The sequence below is a fragment of the Pituophis catenifer genome, unplaced genomic scaffold (assembly GCF_029215685.1).
Source record: "Pituophis catenifer annectens isolate HBS135680 unplaced genomic scaffold, rPitCat1.0.hap2 SCAF_3, whole genome shotgun sequence".
NCBI lineage: Eukaryota > Metazoa > Chordata > Lepidosauria > Squamata > Colubridae > Pituophis > Pituophis catenifer.
The window spans coordinates 86,987,269-87,006,502 of NW_027256883.1; the positions used below are offsets into that span (position 1 = coordinate 86,987,269).

The following is a 19,234-nucleotide window of genomic DNA, read 5'->3' on the forward strand; positions in this document are numbered from 1 at the left end:
CTCAACTGAAAAGTCTAGACTTCCTAGCTTCAACTGATATGCAATCCTGCCATAATGTTAGAAATTATTTTGTTTATGTAGTAGAGAGGGATTTAAATTATAAAAAAGACTATAAATTTGGCCTGCAGAAAGAGAAGCATCTTTATCAATCTTGTTTATGTTGTTAATCTTCTCTCTCTCTCTCTCTCTCTCTCTCTCTCTCTCTCTCTCTCTCTCTCTCTCTCTCTCTCTCTCTCTCTCTCTCCTCTCCCTCCCTCCCCTCCCCCTCCCCTCCCCTCCCCCTCTCTTTTAATCTAGAGAAAATAGAACAAACCCTTTCTAAATTTAAACAGATATATCAATCTCCTAAAATCTTACTAGTCAACATTCTAAAATAACAATATTCATAAAATATTCTTCTCTTAACTTTAACAGATATTAAATTGTCAAATACATATAATCTTATATTTAAAAAGCTACAATATTTCTCTGATCCAATCCAATCTAATCTTCAGATCCCAAAGTCAAAAGTCAAATTTTCTCCTTATCTTTTAAGAAATCAAGCAGTGGTCTCCAAGTTGCAAGAAATTTAGCCATCTCAGCTAGTTCCATTAGTTTCAAAATCCATTCTTCCATTGTGGATATATTTTCCTCTATCCATCTTTGGGCATGTAACAGCCCTGCTACTGATGTCTTTGTCCTCATTAGTATGGCATATGAAGATGATAAATATTTTATTGTAGCAATACTAATTCAACAATTCTCTCTATCAGTAATGTACTTCATCATAAGCTATTTTCATGTTTCTTTGGTTGCTGTTATTGAAGAAATACACAGTGTGTGTCAAAGTTCCCTTATTTAAACTTGGTGGATTGATATTTTAAGGCAAATCTGGCCATTCAGGAGAATCGTCTGACTACTGCCATGTTAGATCTTCAGAAAGCCCAAGCTGAATTGGATGCCAAGCAAGCTGAGCTAGATATTGTGCAGGCTCAATACGAAAAGGCCACATTGGAGAAACAGGTAACTTCCTGTAGGAAATTCTTTTTGTATAACCATTCCCTTTGGCTGGTTTGTCAAAAGGTCAAGAAAATATTACCACAATGAGTTCATTTTGAGTTATTCAAGAGTGCAAGAAAATTGGTTTTCTGGTCATTTGGGAAGATAGTTCAGCTATCTAGCTTCTGAAATATTCTAATTTATGTATTTATTTAAATAAATCCTCCCAAATCCCAGCAATGAATACAAAAATTAAAACCACCGTAATGCAGTGGTGGGTTGCTCCCAGTTCTGTCTGGTTCTTGCGAACCGGTAGTAAAAGCAGCGGGAGGCTCTGCCCACCCGCCCAGACGTCATAATGGATAATCTGTGCATGTGCAGAAGCTTCTGCGCAGGCGCTCCCATTGCAAACTGGTAGTAAAGGTAAGTAGAACCCACCCCTCCCATAACAGTATATATATATATATATATATATATATATATATATATATATATATATATAATCTATGATACCCTGATGTCAGCTCTTCAAGGTAGAACAAACTAAGAAACCAAGTCAGGCATGCTAATACTACTTTTATTATCAGGTTATAGTAACAACATTTTGCAAGTCTGAGTGTGTTTTTCCCTTCCCTCTTTTTATTGTAAGAAGTAGAGAGGGACTTATCTGAGATGTTTTCTCAGGTTGCAATTCTGGCTCAAAATCAGATTTCTTTTATCTGACTTTTGTCTTAGTTGTGGCTGTTCTTCTGGTTCCTTGAGGTTATTCCTTGTTCCCATTTACCTAGTTAAAGCAACAACCGCCCCCCCCCCCACAAGAAAAAGCCACATAACCTAGAGAGCTCACCTAACGTGCCCAAATGCCTGGGGGAAAAGCCAGGTTTTTAGAGTTTTACAGAAGCCTCAAAAGACTAATAGGATTGGGGCCATTTGGATCTTAGTCAAATGTTTATCTTAATGTGAAATTCACAATAGACCTCTTTTCTATGTCTTTTGTCAGACTTCTGATAAGAGTAAAATCTATGTCCCAATTGTTTATAAGAAATAAGTCCAGGTGCCCTGACAATGTTAATAGAAACAATAGGATATTTATATTTGCTGGAAGTACAATAGATAGGATCTGTACCAGGGGTGAAATCCAGCAGGTTCTGACAGGTTCTGGAGAACCGGTAGTGGAAATTTTGAGTAGTTTGGAGAACCGGCAAATACCACCTCTGGCTGGCTCCATAGTGGGGTGGGAATGGAGATTTTGCAATATCCTTCCCCCAGGAATGGGGAGGGAATGGGGATTTTGCAGTATCCTTCCCCTGGAGTGGGGTGGGAATGGAGATTTTGCAGTATCCTTCCCCTGGAGTGGGGTGGGAATGGAGATTTTGCAGTATCCTTCCCCTGCCACGCCCACCAAGCCATGTCCACCAAGCCACAGCAAGCCACACCTTCCAAGCCACGCCCACAGAACTGGTAGTAAAAAAATTTGAATTTCACCATTGATCTGTATTTATCTTTTCAAGCATTATTAGCGATAGTTTTTGGCTCAAGTTGCCATATGTGTATGTGAATTTTTGTTTTGAACAGACATTGCTTGAAGATGCAGAACGCTGCAGGCATAAAATGCAAACCGCTTCCAGTCTTATTAGTGGGTTGGCTGGTGAAAAAGAGAGGTGGACTGAACAAAGTAAAGAGTTTGCAGCCCAAACAAAAAGGCTTGTGGGTAAGCTGAAGGGACTGTCATTTCTACAAAGCTATAAGCTGCATTGAGTATTTTTCAGCAGGTATAGACTGCAAGCATATAAATCGTGTTCCTGTTTATTTTCACTCTTTTGTGTTAAAAGCAGCAGGGAATCCTCTGTTATTTTGATAAATAATGACATTGTGTTGGTAAGAACTTTTGTATGCTAAAATTTTGTCTTGAAGGGTGAGAGTTACTCCAAGTTGTGAAATAACATGTCACTATCAATTTGCCAACATTATGGTGATACAAGCAGGAAATAGACTAACAAAGTTAGCTTTTTAAATCTAAATCAGACATTAAAAAAAGCGGGTTGTTTTTTTAGCAAGTACTATGTGGTTTTAGTGCTGACTTAGAAGGCTCACACTTACAATGCCCCCCAAAAGCTTTTATTTGTATAGGATATATTTATTGATATTTACCATATTAAAAATTGAAATTGATGCATTCAGTGCTGCTACGGCTTCTCACAATTTTTTTGATAGAATTTTAATGTGGTATTATTTTTCAACATTGGCTGGCGAATAATTTTGATTTTGCAGAACCCTGAGAGGGGGTCATTGGCCATTGATCACTTATCAGTATTAAGAATCACTGATGTACCAGAGGTGCTTTTTCAAAAGGCAGTTGGACTTTGTTTTTCCTTGAAAACATTTCGCTTCTCATCCAAGAAGCTTCTTTAATCAGAACTAAAGAAAGTTCTTGGATGAGAAAAGAAATGTCTTCAAGGAAAGACAAAGAAAGTCCAGTTGCCTTTTGAAAAAAGCATCTTTGGGATAACTGTGACTGGATGACTGAGAATCTCCATAGACCATTGCTGTTGTAGGAAATTGCAGATTCCAGAGAGAAATGTGTTTAAGTCGGAGGCTAGTTTGCCTATTTCCCCCTTTTCTGTAACAAAAACAAATACCTTTCCCCATGCCACAGCTTTCCCCCCCTTTATAGTGCATACAAGTAATGTGATTGTCGGTCGCATACATAGTCTATTTTGCATTAAATATGGGTACAACAAAATCAGCTAGTAGAAATTGGCCCCACTTTGTCCTGGTGTAAGAAATCTCTGTGTGATTTAGCACATTAAACTGAAAGTTGCTCACGGAGAGAAAGCATGGCATAATACTAGTCAGAATATCCACATCATAGACGCCTCTCTTCTGCTTTCTCTTTATATAAACAGTCATCAAATATTTAAAGAACAAGAGGTTCCCCAGCAGCCTGTTTCATAGTGAAACATGACCAAGACTTTTAAAGCTTAGCCTGAATGTTCGCTTTTATATTCACTGCAAATGGATTCAACCACCATCTGATGTGGGTTTTCTCTATATCAATTTAGGAGATGTACTTCTGGCCACAGCCTTTCTGTCCTATTCTGGTCCTTTCAATCAAGAGTTCCGTAATCTTTTGTTAACCAGCTGGCAAAAAGAAATGAAAACTCGGACAATCCCATTTGGAAACAACCTCAATCTCACAGAGATGCTGATTGATGCGCCAACCGTCAGTGAATGGAACCTTCAAGGGCTGCCAAATGATGACCTGTCAATTCAGAATGGCATCATTGTCACAAAGGCAGCTCGTTACCCTCTCCTGATTGATCCACAAACTCAGGGCAAGATTTGGATTAAGAACAAAGAAACCCGGAATGAGCTGCAGGTGAATTAAATTCTAGTGCATTGTATTCACATTTGGAAGTAAACATGTTCAGGACGGCAGCAAAACAGTGGCGAGAGTACTTGAAAATATTCCAGAACAATACGCTGTAATGAAGAATTTAACTTGCCAACATTAACTTTGGTTCATTTGGAAACCAGCAATATTGATTTTTTAGGCTGGGCTTTTTCATAGGAATTGCTGTTGTTTCTAACTTTTTAAAAAGCTCCATATTTTAAAGCTTAATTGTATTACATTTCTGCTTTGAAATTGTTAAGAAAGAGTGAAAATGGGGAATATAAATTTCCTAAACACATCATAAACAAATAGTGTTCTAATATAGCTATGATTGAATCCTGGAGATTAAAACTCATCTTTAACCCTGGTTAGTTAATAAGTAAAGGTTTTAATTTAGCAGCTACTTCTTTTCTGGTGAAGTCCAATGTCATTCCCCTTCCCTCAAGAGCTGGTGATCCATTTTCACACTTTATGAACATTATGATTCTTTTTTTCAGATCACTTCTCTGAATCATAAATATTTTAGAAACCACTTGGAGGATAGTCTCTCTCTTGGAAGGCCATTGTTGATCGAAGATGTTGGTGAGGAGTTGGATCCAGCTTTGGACCACGTATTGGAAAAAAACTTCATCAAAACAGGTTCTACATACAAAGTGAGAAAAATAACATATTCCAACTTTAAAAAAAATAGTTGCATATATAATTCTAGTTTCTACTTTTAAGTAAAATTCTTTTCCTTGACTTTGGTGTCACCATGAAATCTTCAAGAGAATAGATTACAGCAGTGGTTTAATTTTTGCTCTATCTTGATAAATGATCTGTTACATTTATTTTGTGTGGTCCACTGTACTTTTTATGGTTGCTACATAGTACAATGCTTGAAAAAATCTTTTGATGAAAACTTTTTATTCTGGAACTTTAGTGGGATATTTCTCTTCCTTCTCTTCTTTAGTGGGATATCAAAAGGATAGTAGAACTACCTTGCAAGGTATCTTAAATGCCTGCATCGTTTTCATTCTAGTAATAAGTATTTTCCTTTTATCTTTCTTCCATACTTGTTGACTTCTACTTCATCAACTTATTTTTCAATTAATTTTTATGGTTAAGTAAAGATTCCCAGAATGCGGCTTTAAGATGTAGGATTTAAGCTTTAAGTCTGTATGATTATTAAGAGTTTTCTAAGCATTAATCTATAAGCAGCCGAGAAAAAAAAATAAAGATTAGCAACAATCTTACCATTTATAAACCAGATAAAGATACAGAAAGTTATATAGAATGAATTGGTTTTAGAAATGTCATTTATGTGTTTTATGCTAACATGTGCAAGTTTACTTACGTATTAATTATGTTAATCGTATTTTATGTACACAAAATTAAAATAATACTTAATAAGTATCTACTGATCGTTTGAAGGAGTCCAATTCATCTTATATGCTTCCATTTTGGATTTGTTTTTGTTAATTAGGTAAAAGTTGGGGATAAAGAAATGGATGTGATGAATGGCTTCAGACTTTACATCACCACCAAGCTTCCAAATCCAGCCTATACCCCTGAGATTAGTGCTCGTACCTCAATAATTGATTTTACTGTCACCATGAAAGGCCTAGAAGATCAACTTCTAGGGAGAGTCATTCTAACAGAAAAACAGGTATGTAGAAGGAAATTTGTGAGTAAATTTGTGACTGTTTATTGAAGTATATTTTTATTACAGGGATGGATAAAATAAGCAATTATGTGGATACGTTATCTTACAAAGCCTTCTCTCTCCTTCTCTCTCTCTCTCTCCCCTCCCTTTTTTTTTGCTTTAACAATTTTTTCCCACAAATTAAAAACATTTAGGTTTCTATGAAAAAAGCAACTGACATATTTTAAAGGTGTTTCTTACAACACCTCCAAATAGTTCTTTTAATTGTTTAATTGTGATTTGTACAAAATAGAACAGTATACAACTTTTTTTATTTTTCTGTTCACTAGCCAGAGTTCCATTGGAAGATAGGCAGCCATATAAATCTGTTAAAAAAAATAAAACATAACCAATAGGTGCAAAATAATAAAAGCAGTTTAATGTTTAGCTGGCACATTTCTTGTTAAATAGAGATTCTAGGAAGAGATGACAGCTAATGAGTTCATAGTGGGCACCGAGGGGAGTTTTAACTAATAAAAAGCTAATAAAAACACACCTTCAGAACTGTTGTTTGCTTTTAGGGGAAATCATCATTTAAATCATTCATTTAAAATAAATGGGAAAGCCCTGAGGAAAGATTTTTTGTTACACTCATTGTAGACATAGAATAATTAACTTCTCTACCTTGCTCCCCAAGAGCTCTCAATTATTTTCTTGTCTTTCCATGACTGGTATTTATATTTGTCTTTTTTTAAAAAAAAATATATTTGTGTATAAGAAAAATCAATATAGAATCAAGTAAATAAAAGGAATTTACAAATATGAAGTTAAGATTTTTCCATATTCCTAAGTGATTAAAGATACTTGAACATATTTGATCCCAATAACTAGTAACTTCTATGCAGAATATAAATGTCAGGAATAATATACAATATTATTATTCTGATTTGGACCAGCATGGCAGATTATGGTCTATTCCTTCCACATGCCAATACAACCTCAAAAACAGCCCTCATTCCCCAGAGGCCCCAGGGCAACTACCCATGGCAGCGGGAAGACCTGCCCAAAGGCAGAGGGTGCTAAGAGTCAGTGGGTTGTATCAGGCTGCCTTTGTCTTTGGACATAGGAACAGTCAACATTCGAATAATGAAAATGGACATTCGACTAGAAGAACTGATTGAACTCAACAGTATGCACTGGGTTATTATTGGATTATGTGAAACATGACAAAAACAGTAGTGGGTTTCACATACCTTCGCTACCGATAGAACCAATAGAAACCTACCACTGAACGAAAAGGTGAAAATTTAGTTGAACTTGATAAGTCTGGGCATTTACTCTTGGTTTTCTCTTTAACGCAAAACTAAAAGACTCTGTAGTAAAATTTGAACATACATCAGACATAGTAATTCAATGCATCATTCAATTGAACAAGCAATACAAGATTCAAATCATCCAAGCTTATGCGCTAACAATAAGCTATAGTGATGATGAGGTTGAAGAGTTTTATGACGATGTGGCCCGCTTCAAAACAAAGAAAAATGCCAATACAAAATACTAATGGGTGACTTTAATGCAAGAATAGGAAGAACAATTGCTGGAGGAAAAAGTGACTGGCCTATATGGAAGTGGTGAATGAGATAATAGAGGCAACAGACTAGTAGTTTTTGAAGGACAGGAAACAGAAGAGTCCATGTGGGTACACAAGTGAAATTGACTGCATCATGTCAAGTGATAAAACCATATGCATTTACTGTCATCAATCGTTTTAACATTGGAAGTGATCATAGAATTGTACAAGCTAAAGTGAAGATAAACTATCAAAAAGAGTATATAAACATGATAAAGACAAAAATAAAGAGAGATAATCTGTTAGAGGAGAACAGTGATTTTGAGATTAATCTATCAAATTGCTTTGCTCTATTGCAAGATTTGGAAGAGATTAATATTACGGACCATAATGAACAAATAGTCAAAAACATCCTTGAATCTGCTACATCTATAGCACTACCAGAAAAACACTTTGTACAGTCAAAAATCTCTGATGAAACTATTGATTTAATGAAAAAATGACAGACAATGAATACTAATAAATTTCACTACTAAACTGGAGTACATTGAACTTTGCAAGAGCATAGAAAACGTACCCAAGAAGAAACGTGTCAGTTTAATGTAAAGCTGGTGAAAAAGCAACTGAAGAAAACAAAGGGATTATAAACTTGTGATTCTTATTCACAAGAAAGGGGCCCAAGATTATTTAAAGAACTCTTGTCCAGTAAGCCTTCTTTCAGTCATCTACAAGATTTTCACCAAAATAATAACAAAAAGAACATTAAATGATGCACACCCAAAGAAGCAGGCAAGGTTCAGAAGCGGCTACAGCTCAATGGATCACATCCAGGTTGTTCAGCAAGTCATTGAAAGGCACAATGAGTACACCATGCCTCTCTATGTGATGAATTTGACTATGAAAAGGTGTTTGACTCAGTATTCCAATAATCAATAATTAATGTATTGCTCAACTAAGGCGTAGACACTGCTTACATAAACTTACTACAATCAATATATGAAAAAAACAATGGCGACAATTTGCCTTAATGATCTTAAAGTGGAAACCAACATAAAATGAGGTGTAATAACAAGGTGATACAATATCATCTATCCTTTTCTCAGCCTGCCTTGAAGAAGTATTTCACAAAATACACTGGGCAAAAGATGCAATAAAAATCAATGGTGCCTATTTAAATCATTTAAGATTTGCAGATGATGTTCTCTTCTCACAAGATCCAGAAGAGCTACAAAGACACATACAAGAGCTGCACAAAGCAGGAGAACCATTTGGCTTAAAAATAAACCTGTAAAAGAGGCAGGTTGTGTTTAATAAATTCACCAAAGAAAGAAAAATATTTATATCTGGAGAATAACTAGATGTAGTAGAGCACTACATATCCTTGGCCAACGGATCTCAATGGTAGGTAATACAATAGAGGGAATTGAATGGTGTGTTAAATGTGGTTGACAGTCATTCAGTAAACTAAGCATAATTTTCAAGAACAACCTCCCCCTATGCTTGAAGAATTTTTTTTTTATCAGTGTGTACTACTTGCTCTAACATATGCCAGTGACACATGGACACTAATCTCATAATTGATACAAAAGCTATGAGTGACTCAAAGAGCCATGGAAAGATACATGCTCGGTATTACAAGACAAGGTAGAAAGACGTGCACATGGATTAGAGAACAAGTGAAAATATACAATATCATCAAGAGAGTAAAAGAATTGAAATGGAAATGGGCTGGTCACATAGCAAGAAGAACTTATGGCAGGTGGACCAAGGCAGTCATAGAATGGATCACAGCTGATAAAAAAATGTCCATGAAAGAGACATAAAACAAGATGGATTGATGATATCAGCAAGTATTGTAGGCCCAGTTAGCAAAAGAAAGGTCTGTATTAATTAGAAACATGCAGAAGAGGCCTTCATCCTGCAGTAGATAGACAATGGCTAAATTGATGATGAATATACAATAAGGTTATGGAATTATAAATTCTAATGAATTATTTTAAAAAAAAAACTGAAAGGAAAAAAGTTATTACTAAGTTATTACTGTTTTTTACTGTTGTAAGCCGCCCGGAGTCCGACTGGAGATAGGGCGGCATATAAATCTCATTAAAAAAATAATAAATAAATAAATAATATATAAAAGAAGAAAATGAAAAAAGAAAGAGAAAAGAGAGGTGAAAGCGTGTATCTGAATATATCAAATGTATTAAAAGTGAGATGGTTGCATTTGAAGAGAGAATGGGAAAAAATTTATAAAAAGGAAAAAAGGAAATGAAAGAAGAAATTACCGAAGATATATAAAAAAGAAGGTACAGGGCACTATACAGGAGAAGTTAAATTAATGACAAAAGGGACATTTTAGAAAAGTAACTTGTAATAATAAGCAGAGAGATGGAAAAAAGCTTAGAGAATTTAGTATTACTGGAATTGAGAGAAAAAGACTTCCAAAGGATTCAGCAGAAGACACTAGAGAAAACTGTTGTTCCGTCTTTAACAAACTTTCTGGATTGGGATGAAGATGACACAGTATGAAGGTAGAATTTGATAAAGTTTATAGAATGAGTATGTGATTTGCAAAATTAAGAAAAGTACCAAGAGAGATTCTTGTAGAAGGAAGACTAGAGGTCAAGTTTTTGCAGCAGCATTTTATTACCAGACTGAAGATTAATAATATAGATAAGATTGTACTTAAACAAATTGCAATTAGAATATTAACCAAATGGAAAGAGGATTTCTTTTGGACTGAGAAACTTGAACAGAAAAATATCACATTTTGATGGGATAAATCGGTAGGATTTAACTTCACTTTTAAATAACAGATCAAATCCAAAAAGCAAGATAATTTTTTTAGAAAAGTTTTAAGGAGTACTGGAAGAAAATGCAAATGGAAATGATAAAGAGCTGCAGCATTCTGGATACCGAGGGAGAGACTACCACACTAGGCACTACAGAATTGGCTTTTTAAACTTTTGGCATAAATATGGATTATAAATGCCTAACATGGAATATAAATGGAACAAATGCTTCTCAAAAAAAATAAGAAAATTATTTCATTATTTTTTAAAAATGGAACAAGGTGTAACCTTTCTGCAAGAAAAATATAAGAGAAAGAAATAAAAATACTTAATTTGCAAAAAAATTGAGTTAAGAAATTATTTCAGCAGGAGTTAAAAAAAGAAATAGGGTTGATGTGTACATCAATATTGATGTACTGATATATTGATGTATTGATATTTACTGATGATTGTGGTAGGTATGTAAATGTGGAAGCTACTTTGGATCAGGCCAAGGCTTTGACAATGGTAACTTAGGCTCCAGATGAACAAACCATATGAAAATCGGTATTTAAGGATAGACTTGAATGGAGTAATTTGTCCAGAAAGATCTCTGAGAAAGATATTAAAACAAAGGAAAATTTAGAGCTGGTGGATGCATGGAAACACAAGAATAGTGATGCAAAAGATTTTTTTCCTGAAAGACATAGATCTTTTTCTTTGATATCTAAGAAATATGGCTTTTTCACAAAGTAGAGATATTGCCACCACAATATAATTTTAGTACTATCTTTTATCCCATCCCTTCAGATGTAGGTTAAATAAAACATTGCAGAAAGAAATAGTAATGGAACATTGTAAAAGAAATTCGAATTATTTTGACAGTGACTTTAATAAAAATACAGGTATAAGAATAGTTTAGGACAGAAGTAAAGCTTTTGAGGGAGATTTTATGTAGCAATCTCAAAAAAAGAGACAAGAGAAAACACAGTAAATTGTAGAACAAATAAAAATAGAAGAATTAAAGAAATCCACCCCCAATAAAATTATTTCACAACAAATTAAACTTTTACAATGGCAGTTGTCTATGTTAGCAGCAAGAGAAATGGAGGTAAAAATGAATTATGCAAAACAAAGCAAAAATTGGATTTGGAAATAAACCTGGGAAATAGTTGGCATATAAATTGAGGAAAGAAATAGGAAAATTGATATTAAGCAACAAGATGAAAATACCACAATCACTGATAATTTTAAAGATGCAAAAATATTTTAACAATATTACTCTAATTATATAAAGAAGGAGAAAATTTCCTAGGAAAGATTGATGAATATTTAAAGAAACCAAATTTATCAAAGATTACAGAAAAACGTAAGTAATTAATGAATGACAACAAAGGAAGCTGAAGGTATAAAAAAGGTTAAAATAGGGAAAGCACCTGGACTAGATATCAGCCTCTTATTATTTGAAGATCAACTACTACAAGTGTTGCACTATATAATGAACTCTATTTAAAGATTGGAAAGATACTGGACAGTTGGATAGAGGCCAATATTGCATTGATTTTTCTTGATGCAGAAAAGGCCTTTGACAATTTGAACTGGATATTCTTGTTTAAAATTTTGGAAGATATGGGGAAAACATTGTGATTATTGGGAACAAGGAAAAGGAATATAGAATTGGTTTCTTTGACCAAAGTTAAAATAGATAGGTTGCTAGTTCTAGAAAATTTTAAGGGATTTTTTTTTCTGATCAGGACTGGATGATGATATTTCAAGATTTTGTTTATACAAGTGTTATATGAGAAAGACTTTATTTGCTGTTGCAGGATCCAATCTGGGTCGGTCAGTGGGACCAGAGATTTTGTTTTCCAAGCTTTTCAGACTCATTCCTGGAGCCCACCTTCAGAGAATTTCTCTGTAACAGAGTGTGTTTGCTAGAGAGAATTGCTTGGAGATGGGCTGCAGCATGAGTCCAAATGCTCGGAAGACAAAACCTCTGGTCCTGGCGACCGACCCGGGTTGGATCCTGCAACTTTATATGCTATATTTTAAATTTATCCAAACAAAGTTAAACCACTTATGTTATTATCTTTCATTGTTGTTGTTGTTTTATGTCAAGATTTGAATGATAAGGTTGGGGGTTTGTTTAATGGCAGAAAATGAGATATACATGTAAAAGGAAGGAATTTAAGTAGGTTTATTAGATCAAGTTTATAATACATAGGTTGTTTTGTGGTAATGGACTTTTCTCATTAGGATGGATGATGAGGTTTTAAAGATTTTTTAAATAGAGAATGCAATGAGATATGGATTGAAGAGAACATGTGTAGTATTTTAAGATACTTTTATCTAATGGGTAAATTGATTTACACTTCACAAAAGGCACAGATAATTGTGAATGGAGAATTTTAAAAAACTTGAGAGACAGAGAAAGGGACTAGACAAGGATGCCTCTTGTCACCATTGCTATTTATTTTAGCTTTGGAAGTATTGAATAGAAACATAAGGTGAGATGAAAGAATTCCTGGAATGAAGATTAAAAAAGAAACTTATAAATTATGGGCATTTGCAGATAACCTGGTGATAATTTTGGAAGATCCTCTGGAAGGAATAGAAATATTAATGAAAAACTAGAAGATTTGGCAGCATTAGCTAGCTTTAACATGAACGAACAAAAGATGCCACTAATGATTAACATCAGAAATAAAATGAATTGATGGAAAGAACACTGAGAAAAAAGTGAAATCACTTGTGTATCATTATGATTATTATGAATTGTATATTATCCCAAAATAATTATGTAAAGACATGGAATGATGTACCATTTAAACATTAGCAGAAAAATATGTCTAAGTTTGTATGGGAAGGGGGAAAAAATCAAGGGTTAAATATAAAATACTTCAGGATATAAAGGAATGAGAAGAATTAGATCTGCTTAACTTGAAATTGGACTCTACAGTCTGTTGCTTAGTTTGGAGGAAAAACTAGGTTCTGCTGAGGAATAAAAAGATCTTAGAATTAGAAAGGCATGATCTGAAGTTCAGATGATATGGTTTTCATAGTAGAGAATGAAGGCTAATGTAAATTTTAGGAATTATTATATTGCAAGTGCCATATTGAGAATATGGAACAGATATAAAGTCAGACTGCCCAAAAATGCCTTTATGTTTCTCAGCACAGAAGCATTTTATAGAAAAGAAAAGATAGATAAAACAATATGGTTAACTTATCCAGAGTTGTTAAAACAGAAACATTGAAAAATAAGATGAAATCAAAAGAGCCATTGACTGCAGAGGAATTTAGTTTATAATGCTTTTTATATGCACAGTTAAAAAAAAGATTTAAGATAGACAATAGGACATTTGAAATTGAAAAGGAGAAAATAGTATTTGAACTAAGTACAAATGATGAACATGTAATTGCTAAAAAAAAATCAACTTTTATTGAAATTTGAAATCTAAGAAAAGCAAGTGAAATATTATGTGATAAAATAGGCTAAGAACTTTGGACACACTATACTGATAGATCAATGTGAAAAGATGTAGTTAAAAGCATTGCTATAACTTAAAAGATATATTTTATAAAATGATGTACCATTGGTATATGACTACCAAAAAAATTGTCTAGAATGTATAAAATTGCCTCGGATGTGGATTACGAGGATCATCTTTCATGCTTGATGGACTTGTAAAAAAAAGCCATGTTCTTTCTTATTCTCAGTCACAGAGGAAACGCCGGTCACGAAAGGGTTACAACCTAGCCAGTAGCTCTAGGATCGAGTCCACCAACAAAACAAGTCCCGCCTCTTCCTGTATTCAGTTTTTCGACTCGGTCCGGTAGAGGACAGTCGTGTCTGTTTAATTCTCTCTCTTCAACTCCACGTGGGAGAGGGTTTTTTTGGCCATTGTTTGCTTATTTCGACTTATTCTGCTCATTTCTGCTCAAATTGCTGGCGTTGGCAAGAAAAGCGGCTAAACTTAATTGAAATCAGCTGGGGAGTGCTAGAAACGCTCCGGCAGCTGTGAGCAACCCCGCAGCAGCACGCATGTGCGTTTGCACTGCCGCGCCTATTTACAGCTATTTTCTGCGATTTGGGGTGTTTGGAGAGGTTTCCTCGTCTCCTGTTGCTGTTGGAGTATTGTGGCTGCAGATTTGTGGCACAAAGGCTTTTCCGTGCCTAATTTTGCCGCGCTTTTAAGCCCTTTGGCTAGCGGCCATTTCCTGCCTTCTGATTAATCATCCTGGCTCCTGGATTCTTCTCAGCTTCTCTACTGGCGCAGTGAGTTACCTGAACCACCAATTATCCCCTGTGGGTGCAGTTTTAAGGGTGATTTCCCTCCTTTGCATTTCTTTCTGAGCTGTGAAAGTAAATTTCTGCTCCAAAATGGCGGATGCTAGGAGCAATAAATCCCAGAGCAAAGGAAAAAGGGGCCATTCTTCTGATCCTAAAGAAAGTTCCTCAGGGGATCCTGTTCCTCCCAAGGCAGCCAGAGTTTCTACTAGATCCACTCACTCCAAGAGTGCTAATCCTGCTGCATCATCAAGGGAAGAGACCAGGAGGCATAAGGCCATGGAAAAGGCCTTCCAAAGAGCTGCTTCAGAGGCCTCTAGAGTTTCATCTCCTGCTGTGGGGCCTTCTAAATCTCCTGCCCTTCCCACTTCCAATGTGGCTGTTCCTTCTTCTCAAATTCAAATTGAACATGATTTTTCTCCTGATCAGTCTACTCTGGGTGAGAATGTAGCTGCTGATGCTTCTTCTGTATTTCCTGCTGCTAGGCCTCTATCTCCAATTGTTTCTATTCAGGCCCCTCCAAGGCAAGAACCTCCTGAGGCTCAAGCTCAATCCAGTATTCGGGGGCTGAGGCTCCTGTGAGTTTAACTCCTGCCCTAGCTGAACTTATTTCAGTTTCAATTAGGCAGGGCATTGCTGAAGGCCTTCAGCAAAGGACCTTATCTGAGGTCTCCAGCTATGTGAGTCAGCAGAGTCATTCTGTGAGGGCCCAGGCTGTTGCTGATCCTGTGCAATGTGAGGAAAGGGTGGATTCCCAGGAAAATGCAAGTCAAGGTTCCCTGTCTGAGGGGGAAATTGCCCCTGATCAAGATCTCTCAGATGATGAAGGTCTAGAACCAGACCAGCCTTCCTTCATTGGTCTTTTCAAGCCTCAATTATTCAGATCCCTTTTATAGAAAGCCCAAAATGTTACTGGACTGGGAACTTCTTCTGCTTCTTCCTCTCAAGGGGCTTCTACATCTTCTTCTCAGCATCCCTCTTCATCATTATTGTTTCAGGAACCTTCCATTCGTGCAGAGGTCATTCCAGCTCCCAAGCTGTTTTCTGATGTCATTCAAAGACAGTGGTCTTCTCCTAGTTCTGGCCCTGTTCCTAATGGTCTAGATAAAAGATTTTATAATATGGCCTCTGATTTTGCTAACATACTTCAGGTTCCTTCTGTAGATGCTCCTGTTGTGGCCCTCTCTTCTGCATCTCCTCTTACTGGCCCATCAGAGGAATTCCTGCACCCTGAAGATAAGAAGTTTGAACGCTCCTTGGTCAAGGACCACCAGGCTTCAGCTTGGTCCATTCAGGCCTCCTCGGCCGCTTCCTTTTTTTAACAGGGCTTCCATCCTTTGGCTTCGCCAACTACAGGAAAGGCTGCCTTCTTCTGATGTGCGATCACACCAGGACATCAATAAGATCCTAGCTGCTGTTGAGTTCTCTGCTGATGCTACTCTGAACGCTGCCAGGTTTTCAGCTAAGGCTATCGGGGCTTCAGTTACTTCTCGACAGCTTCTGTGGCTTCGTCAGTGGCAGGCGGATGTTCAGAACAAGTGGAGGCTGGCATCAGCTCCCTTCTCAGGGAACAATCTCTTCAGTTCAGCCTTGGATCCACTCCTCATCGAGACAAAGGATCATCGCAAGATTCTGCCTTCCTTATCGAGGAGATCTGATCCTCATCAGCAGAGTTCCTTTCAAAGCCATTCCTTTCGCTCCGACTTCTCTTCCTTCCAGTCCAGGTCTCAGCGGTACTCTCAGCCCAGGGGCGGATAACAGCAGGATTTCCAGGTCAGGCAGGGGTCCCGTTTCCCTTCCCGCAGACCCTTCGGGGGGGGGGGTTAGGGGCCGTTCCTTCCGTAGATCCCATTAGTTCTCCCTTACCTATCCCTGACTCCTTTATTGGAGGAAGGTTAGCATTCTTTGCTGACCAATGGGATATTTCAGTTTCAGACCCCTGGATTAGACGTACGATTAGATTTGGTTTGACCCTCGAGTTCTCTTCCGTTCCTCCAAGCTTGTTTGTCAGGTGCCCTGTTTCACATGTCAGGACCAAGAGGGTTCTGCTAGATGAGGCTGTTCAACATCTTTTGGAGATTAGGGCTGTTCAATGTGTTCCCCAAGGGGAAGTTGGTTAGGGATTTTACTCTCATTTGTTTCTAGTTCCCAAGGCTTCAGGAGGCTGGAGGGCCATATTGGATCTTAAATCCTTGAACAGATATATAGTCTATCGTCGGTTCAAGATGGAATCCCTCCAGACCATTCTCCTTTCTATCCGCCCAGGTGATATTTTGTCCTCCATCGATTTGACGAAGGCTTATCTCCACGTGCCCATTTTTCCAGACCATCAGAAATACCTCCGTTTTTGTTATCGGGGTAGGCATTATCAGTATAGAGCCCTCCCTTTTGGCCTTTCCTCAGCTCCTAGGGTCTTTACAAAGCTCATGGCTGCCTTATCGGGCCATATGAGATCTTTTCCTGTCAGAGTTTTGTTTTATCTAGATGATATTCTTATTTTGTCTAGTTCTGAGGTTAAGGGTAATGAGGATATTCAGGTCACTCTTCAGACCTTGCAGTCCCATGGTTTTTTGGTTAATCGTTCCAAAAGCAACCTAGTTCCCTCCACGTGCATTCAGCATTTAGGGGCTGTTATTGATTCTGTCAGGTTGCAGGTTTCCCTTTCTCAGGATCGTCAGGACAGCATTGTTGAGCTGGTAGGTCAGTTTAAGGCTTCTCGCTCTTTTTCCTCCTGGGGCTTTCCCGCTTGCTAGGGAAAAAGGTTTCTGCCTTCGGGATCACGCCCTGGTCTCGGTTTCACAGCCGGGAACTTCAGTGGTTTTTACTTCCGTTTCAACGATCTCGCAGGAGCACGTCAGAGGCCAGAGTCCCCTTGACTCCAGCAGTTCTCCGGTCCTTGGCATGGTGGATCTCTCTGGCTCTCACTCAGGGGTGCCTGTTCAGAGTGCCTCAGCGCGTGAGCATCACCACGGACGCGAGCCTCTTCAGATGGGGGGGTCACCTGGAGTCTCAGCTGGCCCAAGGGAAGTGGTCGGCCCAGGAGAGGGGTCTTCACATCAACATCTTGGAGCTCAGAGCCATCTTCCGGGCCCTTCGCAAGTTCACTCCTCTCCTTCGGGGTCGGGATGTCTTGATCAGAACAGACAACGTAGCTGCCAAGGCCCACATCAACCGGCAAGGAGGGACCCGCTCCAAGGCTCTCATGAGGGAAGCATCTCGTCTCTTCAGGTGGGCGGAGAGTCACTTGGCATCCATTCACCCCTCTCACATCTCAGGGTCATCGAATGTACAGGCGGACATTCTCAGTCGCTCAGTGGTGGACCAGACGGAGTGGAGCCTCAATCCACTTCTGTTCCAGGACATCGTGCATCGCTTCGGCCTTCCAGCAGTGGACCTCTTCGCGTCCGAATCCAACCACCAGCTTCCGAGGTTTTACGCGAGGTTTCCTGTCCCAGGAGCCAAGGCTGTGGACGCCTTGATCAGCCCGTGGCCTTGTGGTCTTCTTCTCTATGCTTTCCCACCTCTTCCCCTCATCTCCAGGGTCATCAGGAAGCTGTTGCAGGAACAAGCCGAGCTCATTCTTCTGGCTCCCTTCTGGCCCAGACAACCGTGGTTTGCGGATCTGATGGCTCTCTCTGTCGCTCCCCATTGGCAGATTCCGGCCAACAAAATATCTCTGTGGCAGGGCCGTCTAGCTCATCTAGACCCTCAGTGGCTCCGGCTGACCACCTGGAGGTTGAGCACCTGGAGGTTCCTCCTGTCCTCAGCCAGGGTTCCTTCGGAAATAATATCTATGATCCAGGCCTCGTCGAGGATCAACGAACCGTATTTACAATGCCATTTGGATGGCCTTTTCTGCCTGGTGTCGACGTAAGAAGGTCCTTCCTACTGCTGCTTCCATTCTTGACATTCTAGGGTTCCTTCAAGATGGCTTCAAATCGGGACTCTCTCCCAATACCCTCCGGAGGCAAATCTCTGCCATCTCCTCTATCCTAACCTGCGGCACCGCTGAGTCTGTGTCCACTCATCCTCTCATCCATTCATTCCTCAGAGGCGCGGCCAATCTACGTCCTCCGGCCGTTCATCGATTTCCCACCTGGGACCTGAATAAGGTTCTGTTGGCTCTTACTGGTCCTCCCTTTGAGCCTCTCCGGGTAGTCTCGCTGAAGTTTTTGTCTTTTAAGGCAGCCTTTCTAGTGGCGATCACCTCGGCCCGGAGAATATCAGAGTTGGCTGCTCTCTCAGTTCGCCAGGATCTCTGTATTATTCATGCTGATCGAGTAGTTTTGCGATTGGATCCAGCTTTTATTCCAAAGATCAATACAACTTTTCATCGCTCTCAAGAGATCATTCTTCCCAACTTCTGCCCTTCCCCCCGTCATTGTTTGGAGAAGGTGTGGCACAAGCTTGATGTTCATCGGGCTCTCAAGATTTATATTCCCAGGACGTCTTCCTTTCATCGTTCGTAGGCTCTTTTTGTGTCTTTCCAACCCCAGTCCATGGGGTCAAAGGTTTCTTCTACTACCTTGGATCGATGGCTCAGGGCTTCCATTTCTTTAGCTTACGAAGCTCAATCGTTGCCAGTGCCTCGTGGTGTTATGGCCCA

The 19,234-nt window shown here is 38.4% G+C and overlaps 1 protein-coding gene across 2 annotated transcripts in view; it reads left to right on the forward strand.

The window, feature by feature from the left end:
- The window catches only part of DNAH5 (dynein axonemal heavy chain 5), a 169,218-nt gene that overhangs the window by 120,350 nt on the left and 29,634 nt on the right, over positions 1 to 19,234 (forward strand). For both annotated transcript variants that reach the window (XM_070942593.1, XM_070942594.1), the window contains exons 61-65: positions 865 to 1,002; positions 2,554 to 2,689; positions 4,041 to 4,357; positions 4,870 to 5,025; positions 5,838 to 6,020. In XM_070942593.1, coding sequence (XP_070798694.1) covers positions 865 to 1,002; positions 2,554 to 2,689; positions 4,041 to 4,357; positions 4,870 to 5,025; positions 5,838 to 6,020 — 930 coding nt within the window. The remainder of the gene's footprint in view (positions 1 to 864; positions 1,003 to 2,553; positions 2,690 to 4,040; positions 4,358 to 4,869; positions 5,026 to 5,837; positions 6,021 to 19,234) is intronic.